Below are 19729 nucleotides of genomic sequence, written 5' to 3'. Positions count from 1 at the left end.
CACCACTCAGAATGAACAAATGTCAACATTTTTAAATATTTGCCTAGATCTACTTTTTAAAGAATAAAGCACTGTGATAAAGTTGAGGTCCTGTTTTGATGCACTTTCAAACTTAATCTCCTCCTTCCTCCTCTAAAGGCAATAACTATGATTAATTTGATATTTACCTTTCCGGTTTGTTTTTATAATTTTTCTATATTTGTAACAAATTAATAGTAGTTTATCATTCTGTGTTCTGCAGCCTTTTTTCATTCAAGAATATGTTTTCAAGATTTATCAATATTATATCAAGGACATGTAGTTCACTCATTTTTAAGGGTTGTCATATTGTATAACAAACAAGTATCACATTTATCAATTCCTCTATTGAACAGCATTTAGATGTTGCCCATATTTTGCTATTATAGATAACACTGCAATGATCATCCTTCTATATGTCTCTTTGTATGTATGTGACAGAGGTTCCTTGGGATATCTAGAAGTAGAATTTTTTAGTTACTTGGTTTGTGCACCTTCTATTTTACCAAAAACTGACAAATTTCTCTCCAGAACATTAATTCCCATTCCCAATAGCTGTGTGAGACTTCCCATTCCCCAGATCATCACTAACATTTGTTACTGTCAGACCCTTAAAGTTTTTACCAAGTTTTTGAGTAAAATGGAGGCATTGCATTGTTATCTTAATTTGCATTTCCGCAATTCTAATGCAGTAAGCTCCATTTTATTTCTAGCTATTTTCCATCACTAGGCTATAAAGCTATAAATGTGCAGTAATCAATGTGATTATATTTTAGGGTGCTGAGAACGACCTCCCACACCCATCTGGGGCTCATTTTATGATCACACTGCCTACACTATCATCATTAGGAATTCTTTTGTTATTGTTGTTGAACACCAGCATCTAAAACGCAAGTGGGGATAGTTGTTTGTTTATCATATCAGACACTCTTCTTCTGTGAAAGAGGAGTTATTTATTTATTATATCAGATGTTTTTCTTCTGTGAACTAAAGGGCAGCCTTAGAGAGGTTTAGAAGTGGAGTAAGTGGGGTCTGCCTAGAGAATGTGCCAGGAAGCTGACATGTTAGAGGTCTCCACACAGTCCGCGGGTAGCAAATAGTCCATGGATTGAAATGAGGGGTACTCAGAGTCTGAAGAAAAATCTAGAAAATATCATCTGTCTGTCCACCTACTGAATCCTGATCGTCTGGCTCCTCCTTTGGGTCCTCAGACACCTCCTTCATGTACATGATCGCTGGCCTGTGCATGCTGAAGCTCTATCAGACCCGCCACCCGGACATCAATGCCAGCGCCTACTCCGCCTATGCCTCCTTTGCTGTGGTCATCATGGTCACCGTCCTTGGAGTGGTGCGTCCCCCACCTTCTTCCACCTGGCTCTCGAAAAGTGCCCCCCTAGGTCCAATAAACAAACAACAATCAAGTGAATGGGTTTGGATTAACCGAAATCCTCAGTTCATGCCACACTTTCATCTCATGCCACACTTTCATCTCATGACACACTTTCATCATTGGCCCACTCATGGCACACTTTCACTTTGTTATTTAGTTTGTTTGTTTGTTTGTTTTTGACAGAGTCGCGCTCTGTCATCAGGCTGGAGTGCAGTGGCGCGATCTCAGCTCACTGCAACCTCCACCTCCCAGGTTCAAGCGATTCTCCTGCCTCAGCCTCCTGAGTAGCTGGGACTACAGGCTCCCACCACCACGTCTGGCTAATTTTTGTAGAGACTGAGTTTCACCATGTTGGCCAGGCTGGTCTCAAACTCCTGACCTCGTGATCCGCCCACCTCGGCCTCCCAAAGTGCTGGGATTACAGGCATGAGCCACCGTGCCCGGCCTAGTTGGTTATTTTTAATAACATATTAGGCACCTGTAAAACTACCACAGGATAATTTTAATATAAAGCTAGACCCGACTCATGTGAAAGTGGAATAGGGGTATATAAGCTGACTGGAGAGACTGACTGGAAAAAACAGAAACCACCTTCTAAATATGCATGGGCAACACGTGTTGCCTGTTTTGGTTATTTGAAGTGCATTTGTCCCCACTTTAGACCCGTTGCCCCTTCACCATTGCTATTCGGCTGCCTCTCCTACTCCTATTTCCCTTTTCCATTTTCATTTGGCCCAGTAGCCTTTTTTTTTTTTTTTTTTTTTCCTGTCCCCTGGGAGTCAGATCCATGGGAGTTTCCAGAGGGGGAGAAAAACAGAATGTGCACACAGCTGTTTTTGACTCCTTACACATACAGGAAAGAGGATGATTTTGATGAGTTTTCTAGGGAAAACCCCAGATGAAGGTAACTTCCGTCTTTACTCCTAGGTGTTTGGAAAAAATGACGTGTGGTTCTGGGTCATCTTCTCTGCAATCCACGTTCTGGCCTCACTAGCACTCAGCACCCAGATATATTATATGGGTCGTTTCAAGATAGGTGAGTCACTTGTTAATTCTATACTAATCACACGAATCAACTTTAATGAAAAAGCAGACATTGCCTTTACTTATGCTGAATGAAAGTGTTACAGGTCACCATGCTCTGAATTCTATGCCATGTTTAATAGCACATATTCACTCCAAGAGCTTCCTCTCCCTTATAGGATAGTGATAAGCTATTACCACTAGTTCTATTTTCAGCTGAGAAACTAAGATTTGCCACACTTCAGAGATGAGGTGTACCTCCAACCCCTGGTTGCAAACACTTTACAGTCTGCCAAACTTTGACTTGTATTTAGAGAATGGTATGATCATCATACCACTAGTTCCACCTAGAGGAACATTTTTCAGTTTGCAGCATTCAAAGGGAGCATTTCTCTAACCATGCTAAATGGTTGCCAAGAATGAATTATATATTTTCAGATTCTAGAGCTGGAACTTTTGAGACCAACTTGCCAATCTTAGAGGCAGGACACCTGCTGAGCTCCCTCCAACTTATCAGAGAGCACTGAATGTCCTACAGAAATCAGCTTGTGATCTGCTGTTGGTCAGTCATCATATATGGGAACAGATTCAAGTGGTTTTAGAGCATTTAAATTTTAAAAAATCATTTCAAGTTCCAGGAAGTCAGACTTAAATATCCTTTTGTCTATTTCAAGGCAAATTATTATATGTAAACATAGGCAAACTTCTGATATTAACAAAGCCCAGAGCAAAAGTCCAAATAAAAGCCTGCATAGCTTATATGTAAGAACATCAAAGTCATAAAGCAGACTAAAAAGCTATTAAATACATGAAAGGAGGGAGGAAGGGAGGGAGGGAAAAATATACCTCCATTGCAACTAAATTAGAAGGCCTAGGTTCAAATTTAAAATTCTTGGTTTCTCAAAGAACACTTTTTCTACTTCTGGTTGTGTCTTAAGGAGTCTCACAAGTGTGCATGTGGCACCTTTGCCCGACATCCGATGTTCATCCACTTCCCCCACAAATAGCCACCACTTGGCCATTCCCCGCCCCTAGAGGTATGCCCTAGTGGTACCATCTGCCCTCAGGAGGATAGACAAGGGAAGGGGGCTGTGCAGGCCTTAGAGCAGGCTGGGAGCCTTCTGGGCAGGTAGACGCTTCTGGCGCCCTGGAATTCAGAATTTCTAGAAGGAAAAGAGGAGTCCTTTGGCCCTGCAGACTCCTCACTCGTGAGGGAATAAGGCCTCTAAAATATGGTACCCTCTTGTCCAGGTCTAAGAGCAATTCTACATAAACAAATGGCTTTAAGACTAGAAGACCGAATAGAGCAATTGCTCGTTTTCAAAGGTTAGTTCTTTTGCCATGGTCAGTAGATTTACCTTTGGCATGAACATAGCCAGCATACCTCCAAATCCCCCAGTTACTTGAGCCAGTTGTGTAGAACATTTGGTAGGGCACGCTGGTCATGCTCCTCCACCAGACAGAAGGTAAGTGAAGTCATACAAACTAAACTTTCCAAAGGAAAATAATTGGGAGCATTGTTGTTCTGGTTTCTTCCAGAGTTGGAAAAATAAACTTGAGTGCAGATATATGCAATGGTAGTGACCACTAATACACAGAGGAGCTTTAATATATTTATACCACCTTTGTCTTATGCAATTTTGCAATGCCAAATTATCTTATCTTTTAAAAGAAGTGAAATTTAGCATATCATATTATGACCATGGAATAATTTGTTAGGGTCCCAACAGGAAAAAGATGTCACACACAAAGATAGGGAAGGATTTATTAACAGAAGCACTATTCACAAGATTTGGATGGGGTAGAGGGGAATGAAAGGGATATCATGGAAACTGGGGGTTAGCAGCAGTGAAGCTTTTACATCTATAAGCCCAAAAGGACAGGGAAGACATGGTTCCCAAAATGTAGAAGGAGAGTGTTACAGGGAAAAAAGTCACTCTGAAAGGAGCAAAGACCTTTCATGGACATTCTGCCCAGCTTGTGGTAACCTCACAGGGAAGATACCAGCAAAGTAAGTCCTCTGAGCTCACTCTCCTTCCTTTGTCCCTGCAGTGTCCTGCTGGAATTCCCCATTGTCCAAGGAAAGTCAGGGAATCCACTGATATCGTCCACACAGGCCCGCCACCCCAGTGTGGTGGGTCCCCAGGAGAGAGACTCATGGCAAGTGGGCTTAGTAGGGCAAATGGAAGCTAGCCAGCCTGTAGTTTAACTGAATATTTTCCATTTCCGTACCCATGGAGACTTCCCCAGGTGGTTACAGATGTATCAGAGTCAAAAGAAAACTTTCTATTTCGTCGTTGACAATGATTGTGTCTAAATTTAGCCCAAAGCCAGGAAGTTGGATTGGTGGACAGTGTTCAGCTGACTCCAGCCTTTCTACCCATGTCATAAGCTGCCTTTGCTTTCTAATCACATGTCCTTTCTCTGTGGCCCCTCGGGCTACACAAGCAAATAAATGTGGTCACAGGAAAGGCAGCAGCAATGAGGAAGAACATTTCATCATTAGCTCTCATAAACCGCAGAGCTGCTTCCCCAAATCACTACTGTGTCCCCCAGTCCCAGAGCTCTGGAAAAGGACCTCAAGGATTTCTCATGAGAGAGGCTGGATTATAAATTGCAAGCGGTGCACAAAAAAGTAGACAGGGAGAGAGAAAAGTCTCAATTCACTCTTTGAGGATTTGAAGACTTCTGAATGTTTGAGACAAGCGGAAAGATCCTGTGTTCTTTTTGACAAGTCAATATTACTTTTATAATCAGAAAGCAAAATTAAAGTCATCCATCTTGAGAAAAAATAAAATGACCAGTAGTTTACATGTTTGGCTACTTTCTTACACGTCTCTCTTTTTTTTCTCCTTTCTTCTCTGCTTCCTACTGATTCAGATGTGTCTGACACAGGTAATGTTCAGCCACCCTTTCCAGGGGTCTAGATAGTTTTTTTATCAAAGTGACCCACCTGGCTGTCCTGGCAGCCCTGCTCCCTGAACAGCCTTCTTCAGGCTGAGCAGACTCCATGGGAGTGGGGAGCGAGAGAGAGGCTCAGAGGGGAGGCTGCATTCCACCCCAGCCTGCTCCACACCTCTTCTGGGCTGCCACAGAGACAGGTTTCTCCCTCCTGGTTAAATTGACCATGGGGGTAACCTTGAGGAGGAGAAGGATTCACAACAGAACTGAGATCCACACTCTGGAAAATGTTTGCTTTGGGCAGACTCAGACTAGCATTCGATATCTGTGGTGTGGACAGCTCGCAGAAACACAGCCCGCCTTTGACCCTGACTGTTCATGTAACATTATAACACACACACTCGCTGCATTTCATATCATCCTTTTAAACTGTGTTTAAAAAAACTTTCCTGTCTTTTTCTCCCCATCTTAACTTACCTTCCCTTGATGATTGTTTCAGTTCAGATAGATTTTCTGAACATGCTCAGTAGAGCCTAGGGTCCTTTAGTTCAATTGTTACTAACTTATAACCGCATTGAGAAATAACAGATCTGAACCTTTACAAGCTAAGTTTTCCCATCCTCTAGAGAGAGCATGTGCTTTAAAGTAGATTGAGGAGACCCATAACGTCTCTACTATAAAGAAAACACCACTAGAGTAAACTGTAAACAAAAAGAAGCTTAGCTGAAGGAGACAGAATAAGGGTCCACCAGCCACCCATGTTATTTGTGGCTGTGTCCATGTTGTTCATGTCCATCTTCCTTGCCTTTCTGCTGTGTAATGCACGGATATGGCACCCTCCGTGATGATACCATTTTTCAAAGCAAATACTTATTGCGCACCTATTAGGTGCAAAGCATTCTAATGCATTTTAATGAAGTGAGGATGACATCATTCTGGCTCCAAAACCTTAGGCCACTTCAGAGTATTTGTATTTTCGTTGACTAAGCCTTCTCACCATGCATTTGTATTATCAGCAGATTTGGGAATTTTCCGGCGGGCTGCCATGGTGTTCTACACAGACTGTATCCAGCAGTGTAGCCGGCCTCTATATATGGTACGTGCATGTTCCTGTGTTCTTTGGCCCTGTCCCAGAAAGCAGGGGAATAGTAGGAGGAACAGGCTTGGGGCAGTCACTCAGGGCTCCTAAAATCAAGAAGGCCAGATGGCCCAGGGTGGCTAAAGGCCCATTAGTGGGAGAAGGAGCATGGTGCTTACTCTTTTTCATACAAGTCAAGCTAACACGGTCCCATTTTTATAAACAAAATATTTGCTAGTATATAAAAAAGGAGAAAATACATCTACCCAACTGTTAAACAGTGATGATTATGGACACATGGTGGGGAATGACACACACTGGGGCCTGTTAGACAGCGGGGCCGGGGGGCAGCGCTGGAGGAGGGAGAGTATCAGGAAGAATAGCTAATGAATGCTGGGCTTAATACCTGGGTGATGGGATGATCTGTGTAGCAAAACCACCATGGCATACGTTTACCCGGGACAAACCTGCACATCCTGCCCATGTAACCCTGAGCTTAAAATAAAATTTGGAAATAAAAAATAATAGCAAATTTTTTTTTTTTTTTTTTTGAGACGGAGTTTTGCTCTTGGCCCAGGCTGGAGTGCAGTGGCATGATCTCGGCTCACTGCAACCTCCACCTCCCAGGTTCAAGCGATTCTCCTGCCTCAGCCTCCCGAGTACCTGGGATTACAGGCATGTGCCACCACACCTGGCTAATTTTGTATTTTTAGTAGAGATGGGGTTTCTCCATGTTGGTCAGGCTGGTCTCGAACTCCCAACCTCAGGTGATCTGCCCACCTCGGCCTCCCAAAGTGCTGGGATTACAGACGTGAGCCACTGTGCCCTGCCCAATAATGAAATTTTTAAAAAATAAAATAAAAATAAATGAACAGTGATCATAGCTATGGGGAGGATCAAGACAGAGTACCCTTATAAATAATCATCCAAAGAGGTACCCTTGTGGAAGTGAAAGAGCACACTGCTAATAATTCCACCAGGACAGCAGGGGTAAACCAGGAGTATCTCGAGCAAACTGGGACCCATGGTCACTCCAGTCACGTCCATTACGAACTTACACTTCCACATTATGCATTTCTGTATTGTTTGATTTTCACACATTATGCATTTCTGTATTGTTTGATTTTCACAATGAGCAAGAAATTTTTATAACTTGTGCTTATTGCTTGATGGTTGAAATATACTTCAGTGTCTTATATATTTCTATAGTGAGCCCAGAGCTCAGGGCCCTGGTCCCAGCTCTCTCTTGGCTCTCTGGTCAGTGATCTTGGGAAGGCTACCTTCCTCCTCTGAGCCCACTGCCCCAGGCTTTACAAAGTGCTGCAGTCAGAACTAGTGATGCTAGTATTGCCTGTTACACAGGGATTTAGCAAATACCTGCTAATCCTTTATCATCAGAATATTTTTGCTAAAGGAATATGGAAATCCGTGAGCACTCTAGAGCGTGGGCAGGAGCTATAAGCACTAAAAACAAGGGAATTGAGGCTGGAGGGTTTATTCAGGTGAGAATGAAAAAGTCCATTAGGACTTGTGAGTATTTTGAGAGGCAAGTTCTCCTGCTTATCCATGAAACAGGAGAGGCAAGTAATGTTTTTGTTTTTTACATTAATTGATGGAGGCTTCCTTTTTTTAATAGACTTTATATTTTTTTAGAGCAGCTTTACATCCACAGAAAAATTGAACAGAAGGTACAGAAATTTCCCATATACCCTCTGCCCCCGCTCCCCACACGCACAGCCTCCCCCGCTATTGACATTGCAAACCACAGTGGTACATTGGTTACAGTTGATGAGCCTACACTGACACATCATTACTACCCATGTAAAGTTTACATTACACTAATGCTCATTCTTGATGTACACTCATGGGTTTTGACAAGCATGTTGACATGTACCTACCATTATAGTATCACACAAGACAGTTCCACTGCCCTAAAAATCCTCTGTGCTCAGCCTATTCATCCCTCCCTCCCTCTTAAGTCCTCACAACCACTAATCTATTTTCTATTGGCACAGTTTTTCTTTTTCCAAAATGCAGTTGGCATCATACAGTATATAGCCATTTCATACTGCCTTCTTCCACTTAGTAATAAGCATTTAAGTTTCCTCCATGCCTTTTCATGGCTTGATAGCTCATTTGTATTTAGCACTGAATAATATTCCATTGCCTGGATGTGCCGCATTTATTTATTCACCCACTAAAGGACATTTTGATTACTTCCAAGTGTGGGTAATTATGAATAAGCTGCTATAACATTCATGTGTAAGTTTTTGTGTGGACATAAGTTTTCAACTCCTTTTGTTAAATATCAAAGGGAGCTATTGATGGATTATATGGCAATCATAAGTTTAGTTTTGTAAGAAACTGCGAACTGTCTTCCAAGTGGCTGTACTGTTTTGCATTCCCACCAGCAATGAGTGTTATTGTTGCTCTACGTCCTCGCCAGCATTTGGTGTTGTCACTGTTTGAGGATTTTAGCCATTCTAATAGGTGAATTAATTTTTTTAATGAAGTTATTTCCTCCAAATTGGATGGATCACCTAAAAGACAAAGAATTACTACTTTTAAATAGTAGATGAGTGGTTATGCAAATTAAAGTATGATCAAATCTCTCCTAAAAGCTTTAAGTAGTATGCAAAGAACAGGGACAGATTGTGAATAAATCCCTGTCAGAGTAATTGTCATTTATTTGTTTGTTTGTTTATTTATTTATTTATTTTGAGACAGAGTCTTGCTCTATCACCCAGGCTGGAGTGCAGTGGCACAATCTCGGCTCACTGCAACCTCTGCCTCCCAGGTTCAAAAGCTTCTCAGGCCTCAGCCTCTCAAGAAGCTAAGACTACAGTTGTATGCCACCACACCTGGCTAATTTTTGTATTTTTATTAGAGACAGGCTTTCACCATGTTGGCCAGGGTGGTTTCAAACTCCTGACCTCAGGTGATCCACCTGCCTTAGCCTCCCAAAGTGCTGGGATTATAGGCGTGAGCCACCACACCTGGCCTATTGTCTTTTAAAATTGACCTTTTCTCCCTATTTTCTCCCCTACAAGACTGTATATTGTAGACATAGGAACCTGGGAGTTTCAGGACCACCTTGAAACCAGAGTAATGGGTACAAAACTAACTCCCTACAGCTGGGGCCTGAGAGTTGCAATAGTGGCTACAAGTAGTACACCCCAGAAAAACAGTGCTCAATTACATAGTACCAGTGGTAGAATTCTCTCAATTCTGTAATGGGCACACACCACCAGCCTCCCCACTGAGAAGTGGGCCCGTGGGCCCAGCTCCACTAAACACTGGGGAGAAATAGAGTCCTGCTTTGCTCACCACATTTTCTTTCTCAGGGATGAAGTCAGGTCTATTTGCAGTTAGAAGCCTTGCCATTTAGTCTTCGTATACGATTAGTGTCAGATCGCAGGCAAGGCACTCTTAGAACTATAGAAAATTTTTTTCACCAATGCAATTGTTTTTCCATAGTTGATACTTCTACTACAGTAGGTTAAAAGAAAAGTAGGCTGTGCAGCCTCTCATTTGACGTTTTCTTTCCTCTTTTCCAGGATAGAATGGTGTTGCTGGTTGTGGGGAATCTGGTTAACTGGTCCTTGTAAGTAGTCTTATGAAAACATGTTTTTGCCTTTATTAATGTCAGTAACACTGTGGTTTAGCTTTCCTTGACTGTCATTTTTACAAAGAAATCTGAAATTAAGGAGAAGGTAGGACTGCTTGTTCTAGAGACTCAAAAAAAGGTAGTACGACATTCTCCTGTAGCAATTGTAGCCTCTCTTAAAACACTGATGCATTGAGTTCATTTGCTCAACAAGACAAACATCAAAACTTGTTAAGTCTACGTGGATACATTGGATAGAAAGATGGGATGGACGGAAGGATGGATAGATGAATGGTTAGATAGATAATAGATAGACAGATAGACAGATAGATAGATAGATACATACATACATACATACATACATAGATAATTATACCACTGATTGCAAACATCCAACATAGCTTTAAACTCTTTCACAGAACTTTCATAAAGACTACCCAGTAGGCCTTCTTTTCTATAGAAATTTTTCTTTTACTAAATGTATGTGTGTGTGTGTATGTGTGTGTGTGTGTGTGTGTGCAAGTCCCTCTTTTCTTTCCCTCCAGTCTCTTTCTTTCTACCTACATCATTCTTCTTCCTCTTTCCCCATGGCCTTTGTTCCTCAAATGGCTCAAAATAGAACAGTACGACAGATGTGTATTTTTGCTAGCCACAATTATTTTATGCAATCTATCCTCAATTTATACAGTTGAATAAGTGAAATATTTTATTGATCACTCAAACTATAAGTAAGTTTAACTGCTTTTATTTGTAGCTCCTAGATGATGAGCTCCTTGGGGTCAGTGGCCTTTGATTAAAAAAAATGATTCTGTAATTCCAGTGAACAGCAAGGAATGAAGAGGCATGCCTTCAGAGGAGGCCAGAATCAAGTCATGAGAATCTGAGTCTTATTTGGGGGACATGTGCTTCTGGAAGAAGCTTCCCATGTTGTCACCCCAGGGATTGCCTCAGGATAGGATGTATACCATTTAAGGATTCCTCCTTTACTTGGGGGCAGGTCAAGATGAGAGGATTCTTGGGCAGTGGTCCCTTCTTGATCACCCTTCTAGCAAACTCCACAGTCCTGGTGGTCTTGAAAGAGAGGGCACTGGGAGGAGAAAAGGGACCAACCTCTTGATAATGAGCAACCTTTGACTATGACCCCGGGGGCTCAGAATCACTTGGCTTGTCTCCGTCTCTCACATAAGCAAAACCATATCCACGATCTGCTCACAAGACAAGGCAAATGGCCTCTCTTCATAGACAGCTCTGTGGAACAAAAGGGCCTCTAGGGATGAAGGAGGTGCAATGACAGACTTACACCATGATTATCTGATAGTGGGCTACCTCCTTCCCAGTTGCTCCATAAAGACATGGAATGATTTCCCATGAATGATATTTTAAAAAGAATTACTTTCATATGGTCCTGAAGAAGAAAAACGGTGTGTGTGCATACATATGTGTGTATTTATATATAGGCATAGAGATGTATGTACATACATATGCATATATAGAGAGAGAGAGAGAAAATGACAAAGCAAATGTAACAAAACGCTAATAACTAGAGAATCTGAAGGAAGGATGTACAAGAGTTGCCTGGTATACTAAAGATTTCAAAATCTGGGAGAAGAAAATTTTCTATGTTATACAGAACAAAGTCACTTGAGGCCAGGTGCAGTGGCTCACACTTAGAATCGCAACACTTTGGGAGGCTGAGGCAGGAGGATTGCCTGAGCCCAGGAGTTTGAGACCAGTCTGGGCAACATGGTGAGACCCTCCCTCAAAAAAACAAAACAAAACAAAACAAAGTCAGTTGGAATTCAAAATGAAAAAAGAGAGTCCATTAATAGTACTTTACACTTTAAATACTTAGGAATAAATTTTGAGAGATGTATACAATCTTTCTGTAGAAAATGTAATTATCTTATTAGGAGCCATAAGGAAAATTTAGCTAAATGAAGAGAGACGTCAGGTCCTGGACGGAAAGATTAACTACTGCAAAGATATCTTTTCTCAAGGTAATGTATACATTTAGAGTTAGAATACTCATTAAGTTAATAAGGTTTTATTCTAAAATTTATTTGCTAGTTAGGCAAAAATTTCAAAGATCTTTGAAAAAGAGATTAACAGAAGGAAGGAGGAGCAGAGGTGACTAGCCCAGCATTGTCCAGTAGAACTCTCTGGAGTGATGTAAATGTTTCACACATACAGTCCAATACAGTAACTATTAGCACATAGATATTGCAGACTTGAAATGTGGCTAGCGTGACTGAGGAAGTAGATTTTCAATTTTATTTAATTTTAATAGCCACATGTGGCTACCAAATGGAACAGTGCAGGCTAGCCTAATCAGATAATCTAGCATATTATAAAATAATAATAAAATAGTGAGGCACCGATCTAAAATTAGAAATTAGAAATATGAATCAGTGAATCCGAATGGAGGACAGAAACCCAACTAGATAGAGATATTGAGATTTTAAAAAGTATGTATGTGGATGTGTATTCATTAAAAACTATTTCAGGCCGGGCGCGGTGGCTCACGCCTGTAATCCCAGCACTTTGGGAGGCCAAGGCAGGTGGATCACGAGGTCAGGAGTTCAAGACCAGCCTGGCTAAGATGGTGAAACCCCGTCTCTACTAAAAATACAAAAAATTAGCTGGCCGTGGTGGCATGCGCCTGTAATCTCAGCTACTCCGGAGGCTGAGGCAGAGAATTGCTTAAACTTGGAGGGGTGGAGGTTGCAGTGAGCTGAGATTGTGCCACTGCACTGCAGCCTGGGCGACAGAGCGAGACTCCGTCTCAAAAAAAAAAAAAAAAAAAAACTATTTCAAAACAAGGAGATAAGAAAGAATTATGTAATAAAGGACATATTATAACTGAATAGAAATTTGGAACAAAATTAAAGCTGACTCCAACCAAAATTAACTTCAGCGTTAATTTTAAAACCATGGACAGCTAGCAAAAATTTGGTAATGTGTGTCAAGCCAATCATGGAGATGATTTTGCTTCTATTCTAAGGAACTAATCTTAAATGAAAAACATAAGCTCAATGTCTGAAAGTATTTATTTATTCATTGCAGTGTTTCTTATAATAGTGAAAAACCGAAGAATGTGGGAAAACACTTCAACAAAAGGGGAAAGATGATCGTTTACATTGCATTCAGTTATGGGAACTTTACATGGTTGTTAGAAATGAATGCTTGGAAGAAAGTGTATTAAATTAAGTTACTTATATAGGCAAGGCACCACGGCTCACGGCTGTAATCCCAGGGCTTTGGCAGGCTGAGGCAAAAGGATGGCTTGAGGCCATGAATCCAACATCAGGCTGGGCAACATAGCAAGACCCTGCCTCTACAAAAAAATTTTTAAAAGAGCTGGAAGTGGTGGCACGCATCTGTAGTCCCGGATACCAGAGAGGTTGAAGTGGAAGGATCACTGGAGTCCAGGACGCGGAGGTTGCAGTGAGCCGTGATGGCGCCATTGCACTCTAGCCTGAGTGAGGGAGTGAGACCCCAACTCTTTAAAAAAAAAAAAAAAAAAAAAAAGTACTTATATGTTAAAGTATTTTTTTAAAAACCTACTGTTCCATCACGAGGTAAGAGTTTATAAAAAAAATAAAATGAACTAAAAATAAAAGTTAAAAAAAACCTGCCCCTTCCCCCTCAAGGGACTGGGGAATTGGAAAAGCCAATACTGTTACAAATCCACCTTCACGGCTGCCCACATTTCTCCCACGCCTGCAGCGCCCTCTTTGGATTAATATACCGCCCCAGGGACTTTGCTTCCTACATGCTGGGCATCTTCATCTGTAACCTTTTGCTGTACCTGGCCTTTTACATCATCATGAAGGTAAGAGCGGGCGCCGGGAGCAGCTGCCTCGGGCCCTCGGGCAGGCGAAGGCGGGGTCCCGTGAGGCCGCATCTGCTTCTCCTCCGACAGCTCCGCAGCTCTGAAAAGGTCCTCCCAGTCCCGCTGTTCTGCATCGTGGCCACCGCTGTGATGTGGGCTGCCGCCCTGTATTTTTTCTTCCAGAATCTCAGCAGCTGGGAGGTAAGAGGCCAGTTTTCTTATCCAAAAACAACTTCTCTCTCCAACTTGCCATTTTGGCCTTTCTACCTCCCTCTCTTAATGTGTTTTCACAGTGTCTAAAATGAAAGTTTTCTCTACCAGGGATGGTTTTTAATAGCCGCACATAAATGCACAATAACTGCATGCGTTATCATTCCCAGGGTGGCACTTTATAAATCTGTAAGCACTACAGACATTGCAAACTTGGTCTTCATTGCATGTTGTATTACGACGCTGGTCCCAGTGGATGCTTAACGCGGTCAAAAGCCTTGAGTAGTTCGTCTTCTCATCTTTCTCATAATCTCCATCCATCAACAAATACCCAAGCGTGAGTGTCATTACATCCAATCCATAGATAACAGAGCCGAAGCCTAGGAAATTAGTGGTATATCTGAGGCACAGAACAGGAAGAAGTCTTAGCATTCCATCACAACAGTCACCACAATAGATTTTAGAACATTTCTGTCACTCCGGAAAGAAACCTCATATGCATCAGCATTCACTCCTCATTTCTCCCTAACCCCTTAGCCCTAAGCAACTACTCCATCTACCTTTTGTCTCTGTATATTTGCTTATTCTGGACATTTCATATAAATGGAATCACACAATACACGGCCTTTGTGTCTGGCTTCTTTCACTTATGTGTCCTAGGTTCAAGCATGCTGTAACATACATAGTACTTCATGTCTATTCATTGCTGAAAAATATTCCGTTGTACTGATATACCACATTTTATCTACCTGCTCATCAGTTGATGGACAGTTGGGTTGTTTCTATTTTTGTGTCATTATGAGTGATGCTGCTGTGAATATTTGTGTACAAGTTTTTTCCTTGAGGTAAAATATACATATAAAATTTACCATCGTTACCATTTTAAAATGTGCAGTTCAGCGGTCATAAATACATGTATATTCTTTGGTTTTTCCCCTCATCTCCCTCTCCCCCCACCCTTCCTGGACTCTGGTAACTACCAAACTATTCTCTATCTTCACAGGATCCACTTTTCTAGCTGCCTCATATGAGTGAGAACATGCAATATTTGTCTTTCTGTGCTTCACTTATTTCACTTAACATAATGGCCTTGAGTTCCATACGTGTTGCTGCAAATAGCAGGATTTTATTCTTTTTTATGGCTGAATAGTATTTTATTGTGTTTGTATGTGGATGTACATTGTCTATGTAGATATATGTATCATATTGTCTTTGTCCACACCTCTGTTGACGGGCACTTAGATTGATTCCATATTTTGCCTATTGTGAACAGTGCTGTAATAAACATGGGAGTGCAGATAACTCTTTGACATACTGATTTCTTTTCTTTTGGACATATATCAAGTAGTAGAATTGCTGGATCATATAGTAGCTCTATTTTTTTCTTTTTTCTTTTTTTTTTTTTTTTTTTTTTTTTTGAGACGGAGTCTGCCTTTGTCTCCCAGGCTGGAGTGCAATGGCGCAATCTTGGCTCACTGCAACCTCCACCTCCTAGATTCAAGTGATTCTCCTGCCTCACCCTCCTAAGTAGCTGGGACTACAGGTGCCCGCCACCGTGCCCAGCTAATTTTTTTGTATTTTTAGTAGAGACGGGGTTTCATCATGTTGGCCAGGCTGGTCTCAAACTCCTGACCTTAGGCAATCCACCTGCCTCTGCCTCCCATGGTCCTGGGATTACAGGCGTGAGCCACCGCACCTGGCCATAGCTCTATTTTTAGTTTTTTGAGGAACTTCCAAACTGTTCTCCACAGTGGCTGTACTAATTTACATTCCCACCAACAGTGTGTGAGAGTTCCCTTTCCTCCACATCCTCACCAGCATCTGTTATTGCCTGTCTTTTTGATACCAGCCTTTTTAACAGGGGTAAAATGATATCTCATTGTAGTTTTGATTTGCATTCTCTGATGATCAATGATGTTGAGCACCTTTTCATATGCCTGTTTGCCATTTGTATGTCTTCTTTTGAGAAATATCTATTCAGATCTTTTGCCCATTTTTAAATTGGATTTTTTCCCTTAGAGTTGTTTGAGCTCCTTATATATTCTTGTTATTAATTTCTTGTCAGATGGATAGTTTGCAAATATTTTCTCCCATTCTGTGGGTTGTCTCTTCACTTCGTTGGTCATTTCCTTTGCTGTGCAGAAGCTTCATAGCTTGATGTAACCTCTCTTCTCTATTTTTGCTTTGGTTGCCTGTGCTTTTGAGGTCTTTGTGTACAGGTTTTTGTGTGGATGGATGTTTTCTTGGAAGCTAACTTTTCAAACCAGACACCTAGTAGCGTTTTTGTAGCTTTCCGGATGTTCAACTCTTTGAACAGTTGAACTGTGGGAATCTTGCCCATGTCCTGCCTCACCTTCCTCCAGGGAACTCCGGCCGAATCCCGGGAGAAGAACCGTGAGTGCATTCTGTTGGATTTCTTCGATGACCATGACATCTGGCACTTCCTCTCCGCGACTGCTCTGTTTTTCTCATTCTTGGTGAGTTCATATCTATCTTTTTGTGACTTTCTTCTCTCTTTACATCTTGTACTCTCATTTTCTTCTTCTGCTCTTCCTTACTTTTTTTATATTCCTCTCTAATTTTCCATTTCCTCCTTGTAATTCAATGTACAGACCATCTTATTTCTTTTATAAATTTTATATCCTTTGGTTAGATTTTTAGTTTTTCTTTTACTCTTCAATATCTTTAGGCACAGAGGGACAAAATTACTTTCCCTAAGTTGCACAGCACATTTGTTCTGAATTGGTTATTAGACCCACATGCCCAGAACTCCCCCAGGAACCACTTTTAGCAATTCCGATAACATTGGGTGATTCCTTCTTATGCCATACTCACATTCCTCCTCCTCCTCCTCCAGTCTCCCTGAATATTTCACAAATATTTTACATATTCCTTAAGTGGCTTGGGATAGCAGCCACGTCTCTGTTGCCTTCTGACCAGTCTGTCCCAAATGTCTCCTGTAGTTTCTCTATTTTTTTGCCCCAACCCTTTCTCAGAGGCCATGAGTATTTATATCAACCCTGGATTATAGTTCCATCCTTTAATCCTAACTTTGACTTTTCCCAATTAAAAGTCCATGGTGCCTTTAGGCAGGTTCAATCGACAATTAACAACTCTACTAGACTCCCGGGCTCCAGACCTACTAGACATCCGGGCTCCACGCTAAGCGGACTCAGGCGGGCCATATAACTTCAAGAGTGGAGCAGGGCTATCCCCTAGTGGCCAGTTTGGGAAGCTTGGCCAATCTGTATAAACAGTCCTTATGTCTTTTACTTCTGATCGTCACCTTCATGAGAGAGACAGAGACAGCAAAAGTGGAACTAAAGGTTCCACGTGGGGCAGTAGTAATCGAGGGAACTAGAAATGGAGGAGGAGGGTACATTTCTTATATAGCAATACTCTATCCAACAGGACTTTATTCCTTTGACTCTTGACCTAAATGTCCCCTAAGTAATGACTTCCCAGGCCACCCTATCAACATTTTTTACCTCCCCACACCTGATACTTCCTATATTTCCTCCTTTATTTAACTTCTATCCTTAGCACTTATTACTATCTAACATGCTATATTTTACTCATGTATTTGTTTCATGTCTAAAGCCCTCTTTAGAATGTAAGCTACATGGAGAATAGGGATTTTTGTCTCTTTCATTACAAACTATATCTCCATAGCATCTGGAATAGCACATCATAAACCTTCATGAATATTTAATTGACAAATGAATTGTATAATTATAATAAGTGCCTATTAAGAGCAAGGGATTGCAGAGAGCTGCAGAAGGCATGAGAATGAGAGGGAACTAACAGTTTCCAGTCTGTGGGCGTCTCAGAGAGAAAACAGGACTTAGTGTGACAGTGACTGTCCATTCCTTTCATTTCTCTGTCCCTCTCATTTCAGGTTTTGTTAACTTTGGATGATGACCTTGATGTGGTGCGGAGAGACCAGATCCCTGTCTTCTGAACCTCCAACATTAAGAGGAGGGGAGGGAGCGATCAATCTTGGTGCTGTTTCACGAAAATTACAGTGACCACAGCAAAGTAACCACTGCCAGATGCTCCACTCACCCTCTGTAGAGCCAAGTCTGTATTCACACAGGAAGGAGAGGGGCTGCAGGAGATTTAAACCTGCAAGAAGGGAGGCAGAAGGGGAGCCATGTTTTGAGGACGGATGCAAACCTGAGGAGCTGAGAAACACTTGCTCCTTCCATCTGCAGCTTTGGGAGTGCAACAGGGATAGGCACTGCATCCAAGTCAACTCACCATCTTGGGGTCCCTCCCACCCTCACGGAGACTTGCCAGCAATGGCAGAATGCTGCTGCACACTTCCCTCCAGTTGTCGCCCTGCCCAGAAAGGCCAGCAGCTTGGACCTCCTGCCCAGAAACTGTGTTGGCCCCCTTCACACCTCTGCAACACCCGCTGCTCCAGCAGGAGGATGTGATTCTTTAGAATACGGGGGGGAGGTGACCCCAGGCCCTGCCCTACTGGGATAGATGTTCTAATGGCACCAGTTAGTCACCTCCCAGAAGAAACTCTGTATATTTCCCCCAGGTTTCTGATGCCATCAGAAGGGCTCAGGAGTGGGGTTTGTCACTCATTCCTCTTAACAAGTAACTGTCACTGGGAACGAGGCCTGGGTGCTTACATATTCCTTCGTGTCTTCATCTCACTGACCTGTGTGGACCTCATCACTCTGACTCTGCCTTCTTGGAAAGGCCCTGTCACTCCACAGATGTCTGGCCAGCTTCAAGGCAGAAGGAAAAACAGGAAAAGCTTTTTTAACAGCAGCAGGAACAAGAGAAATGACTAACCATACTAAAAGACTGGTAACAGCAGCAGCAGCCAGACAGGCCTCACCTTAAGGACTTGGGCTGCCAGAGCAAATTCAGCAGAGTGAGCAGTGCTTATTTGGCCTTCCATTCATACAGCTCAGTTCTGTGCCCACATCACCTTTGGGGAAGAAATCAGCATTCTAATCAGGGACACTACTTCAGGAGTCCTCCACAGCGAGTCCGTCATCTGTCACTTTTATGTAGATCAGGGTTCTAGACTTCCTCCCTGAGGTTCTCAGAAGCAGCTCTCAGAATGAACATATTGTCCTCTTCCCCTCTTCTTGCAAAGTGCACAGCTAATCTAGTGTTGTCTCTCGGTTGCACCTGACATTCTCTCCCTAGTAAGGTGTTGGCAAGCTCAGCATCTGGGTTCCACTCTCACACTGTCTGGCAGCTCTGTGTCTGAGAAGTTCTACATTGACCAGGCCCCCTTGTTGCTTGGAATATGACGTAATCAGAAAATAGACATATAAATGTGCACATGCGTATGTATTTGCTTGTGAAATTAAAGTCACCTCTTGCCTCTGCTTTCCTGATCATTTGTTAGAGAAATGGATCAGGCATTTTTTCAAATTATTATTCTTTCTCTAAACTATTTGCATTGTGTTCAAAAACCCATTTTAGAAGTTTGAACAGCAACCTTTTCCTGATTTTAAAAACACAAAGATGCTTTCAATGAAATATTTTGTGATTTTTTTAAAGTCCCCAAATGTGTACTTAGCCTTCTGTTATTCTTTATTCTTTAAGAAGTGTTGGCTTCCATTGACCATATGAAGGCCACCAATTAAATGGTTGTGTTAATCCAACATGTAAAAAAATTTTTGGCAGGGCACAGTGGCT

General features: G+C 42.0%; 1 protein-coding gene and 1 pseudogene across 1 annotated transcript in view; both read left to right on the top strand.

Annotated features, from left to right (window-relative positions):
* SIDT1 (SID1 transmembrane family member 1) overlaps nucleotides 1-18085 on the top strand; it is a 101179-nt gene extending 83094 nt beyond the window's left edge. The window contains exons 18-25 of the mRNA XM_024244686.3: nucleotides 1230-1366; nucleotides 2336-2444; nucleotides 6352-6428; nucleotides 9968-10014; nucleotides 13744-13849; nucleotides 13940-14050; nucleotides 16423-16536; nucleotides 17958-18085. Coding sequence (XP_024100454.1) covers nucleotides 1230-1366; nucleotides 2336-2444; nucleotides 6352-6428; nucleotides 9968-10014; nucleotides 13744-13849; nucleotides 13940-14050; nucleotides 16423-16536; nucleotides 17958-18020 — 764 coding nt within the window. The 3' untranslated portion in view covers nucleotides 18021-18085. The remainder of the gene's footprint in view (nucleotides 1-1229; nucleotides 1367-2335; nucleotides 2445-6351; nucleotides 6429-9967; nucleotides 10015-13743; nucleotides 13850-13939; nucleotides 14051-16422; nucleotides 16537-17957) is intronic.
* A 26-nt stretch (nucleotides 18086-18111) lies between these two features.
* LOC129058475 (uncharacterized) lies at nucleotides 18112-18867 on the top strand (annotated as a pseudogene).
* Nucleotides 18868-19729: the final 862 nt, after the last annotated feature.

This window comes from Pongo abelii, chromosome 2 (genome assembly GCF_028885655.2).
Source record: "Pongo abelii isolate AG06213 chromosome 2, NHGRI_mPonAbe1-v2.0_pri, whole genome shotgun sequence".
Taxonomy (NCBI): domain Eukaryota; kingdom Metazoa; phylum Chordata; class Mammalia; order Primates; family Hominidae; genus Pongo; species Pongo abelii.
Note: the sequence above shows the minus strand (reverse complement) of the source record. Positions and strands in the feature narration are given on the sequence as shown.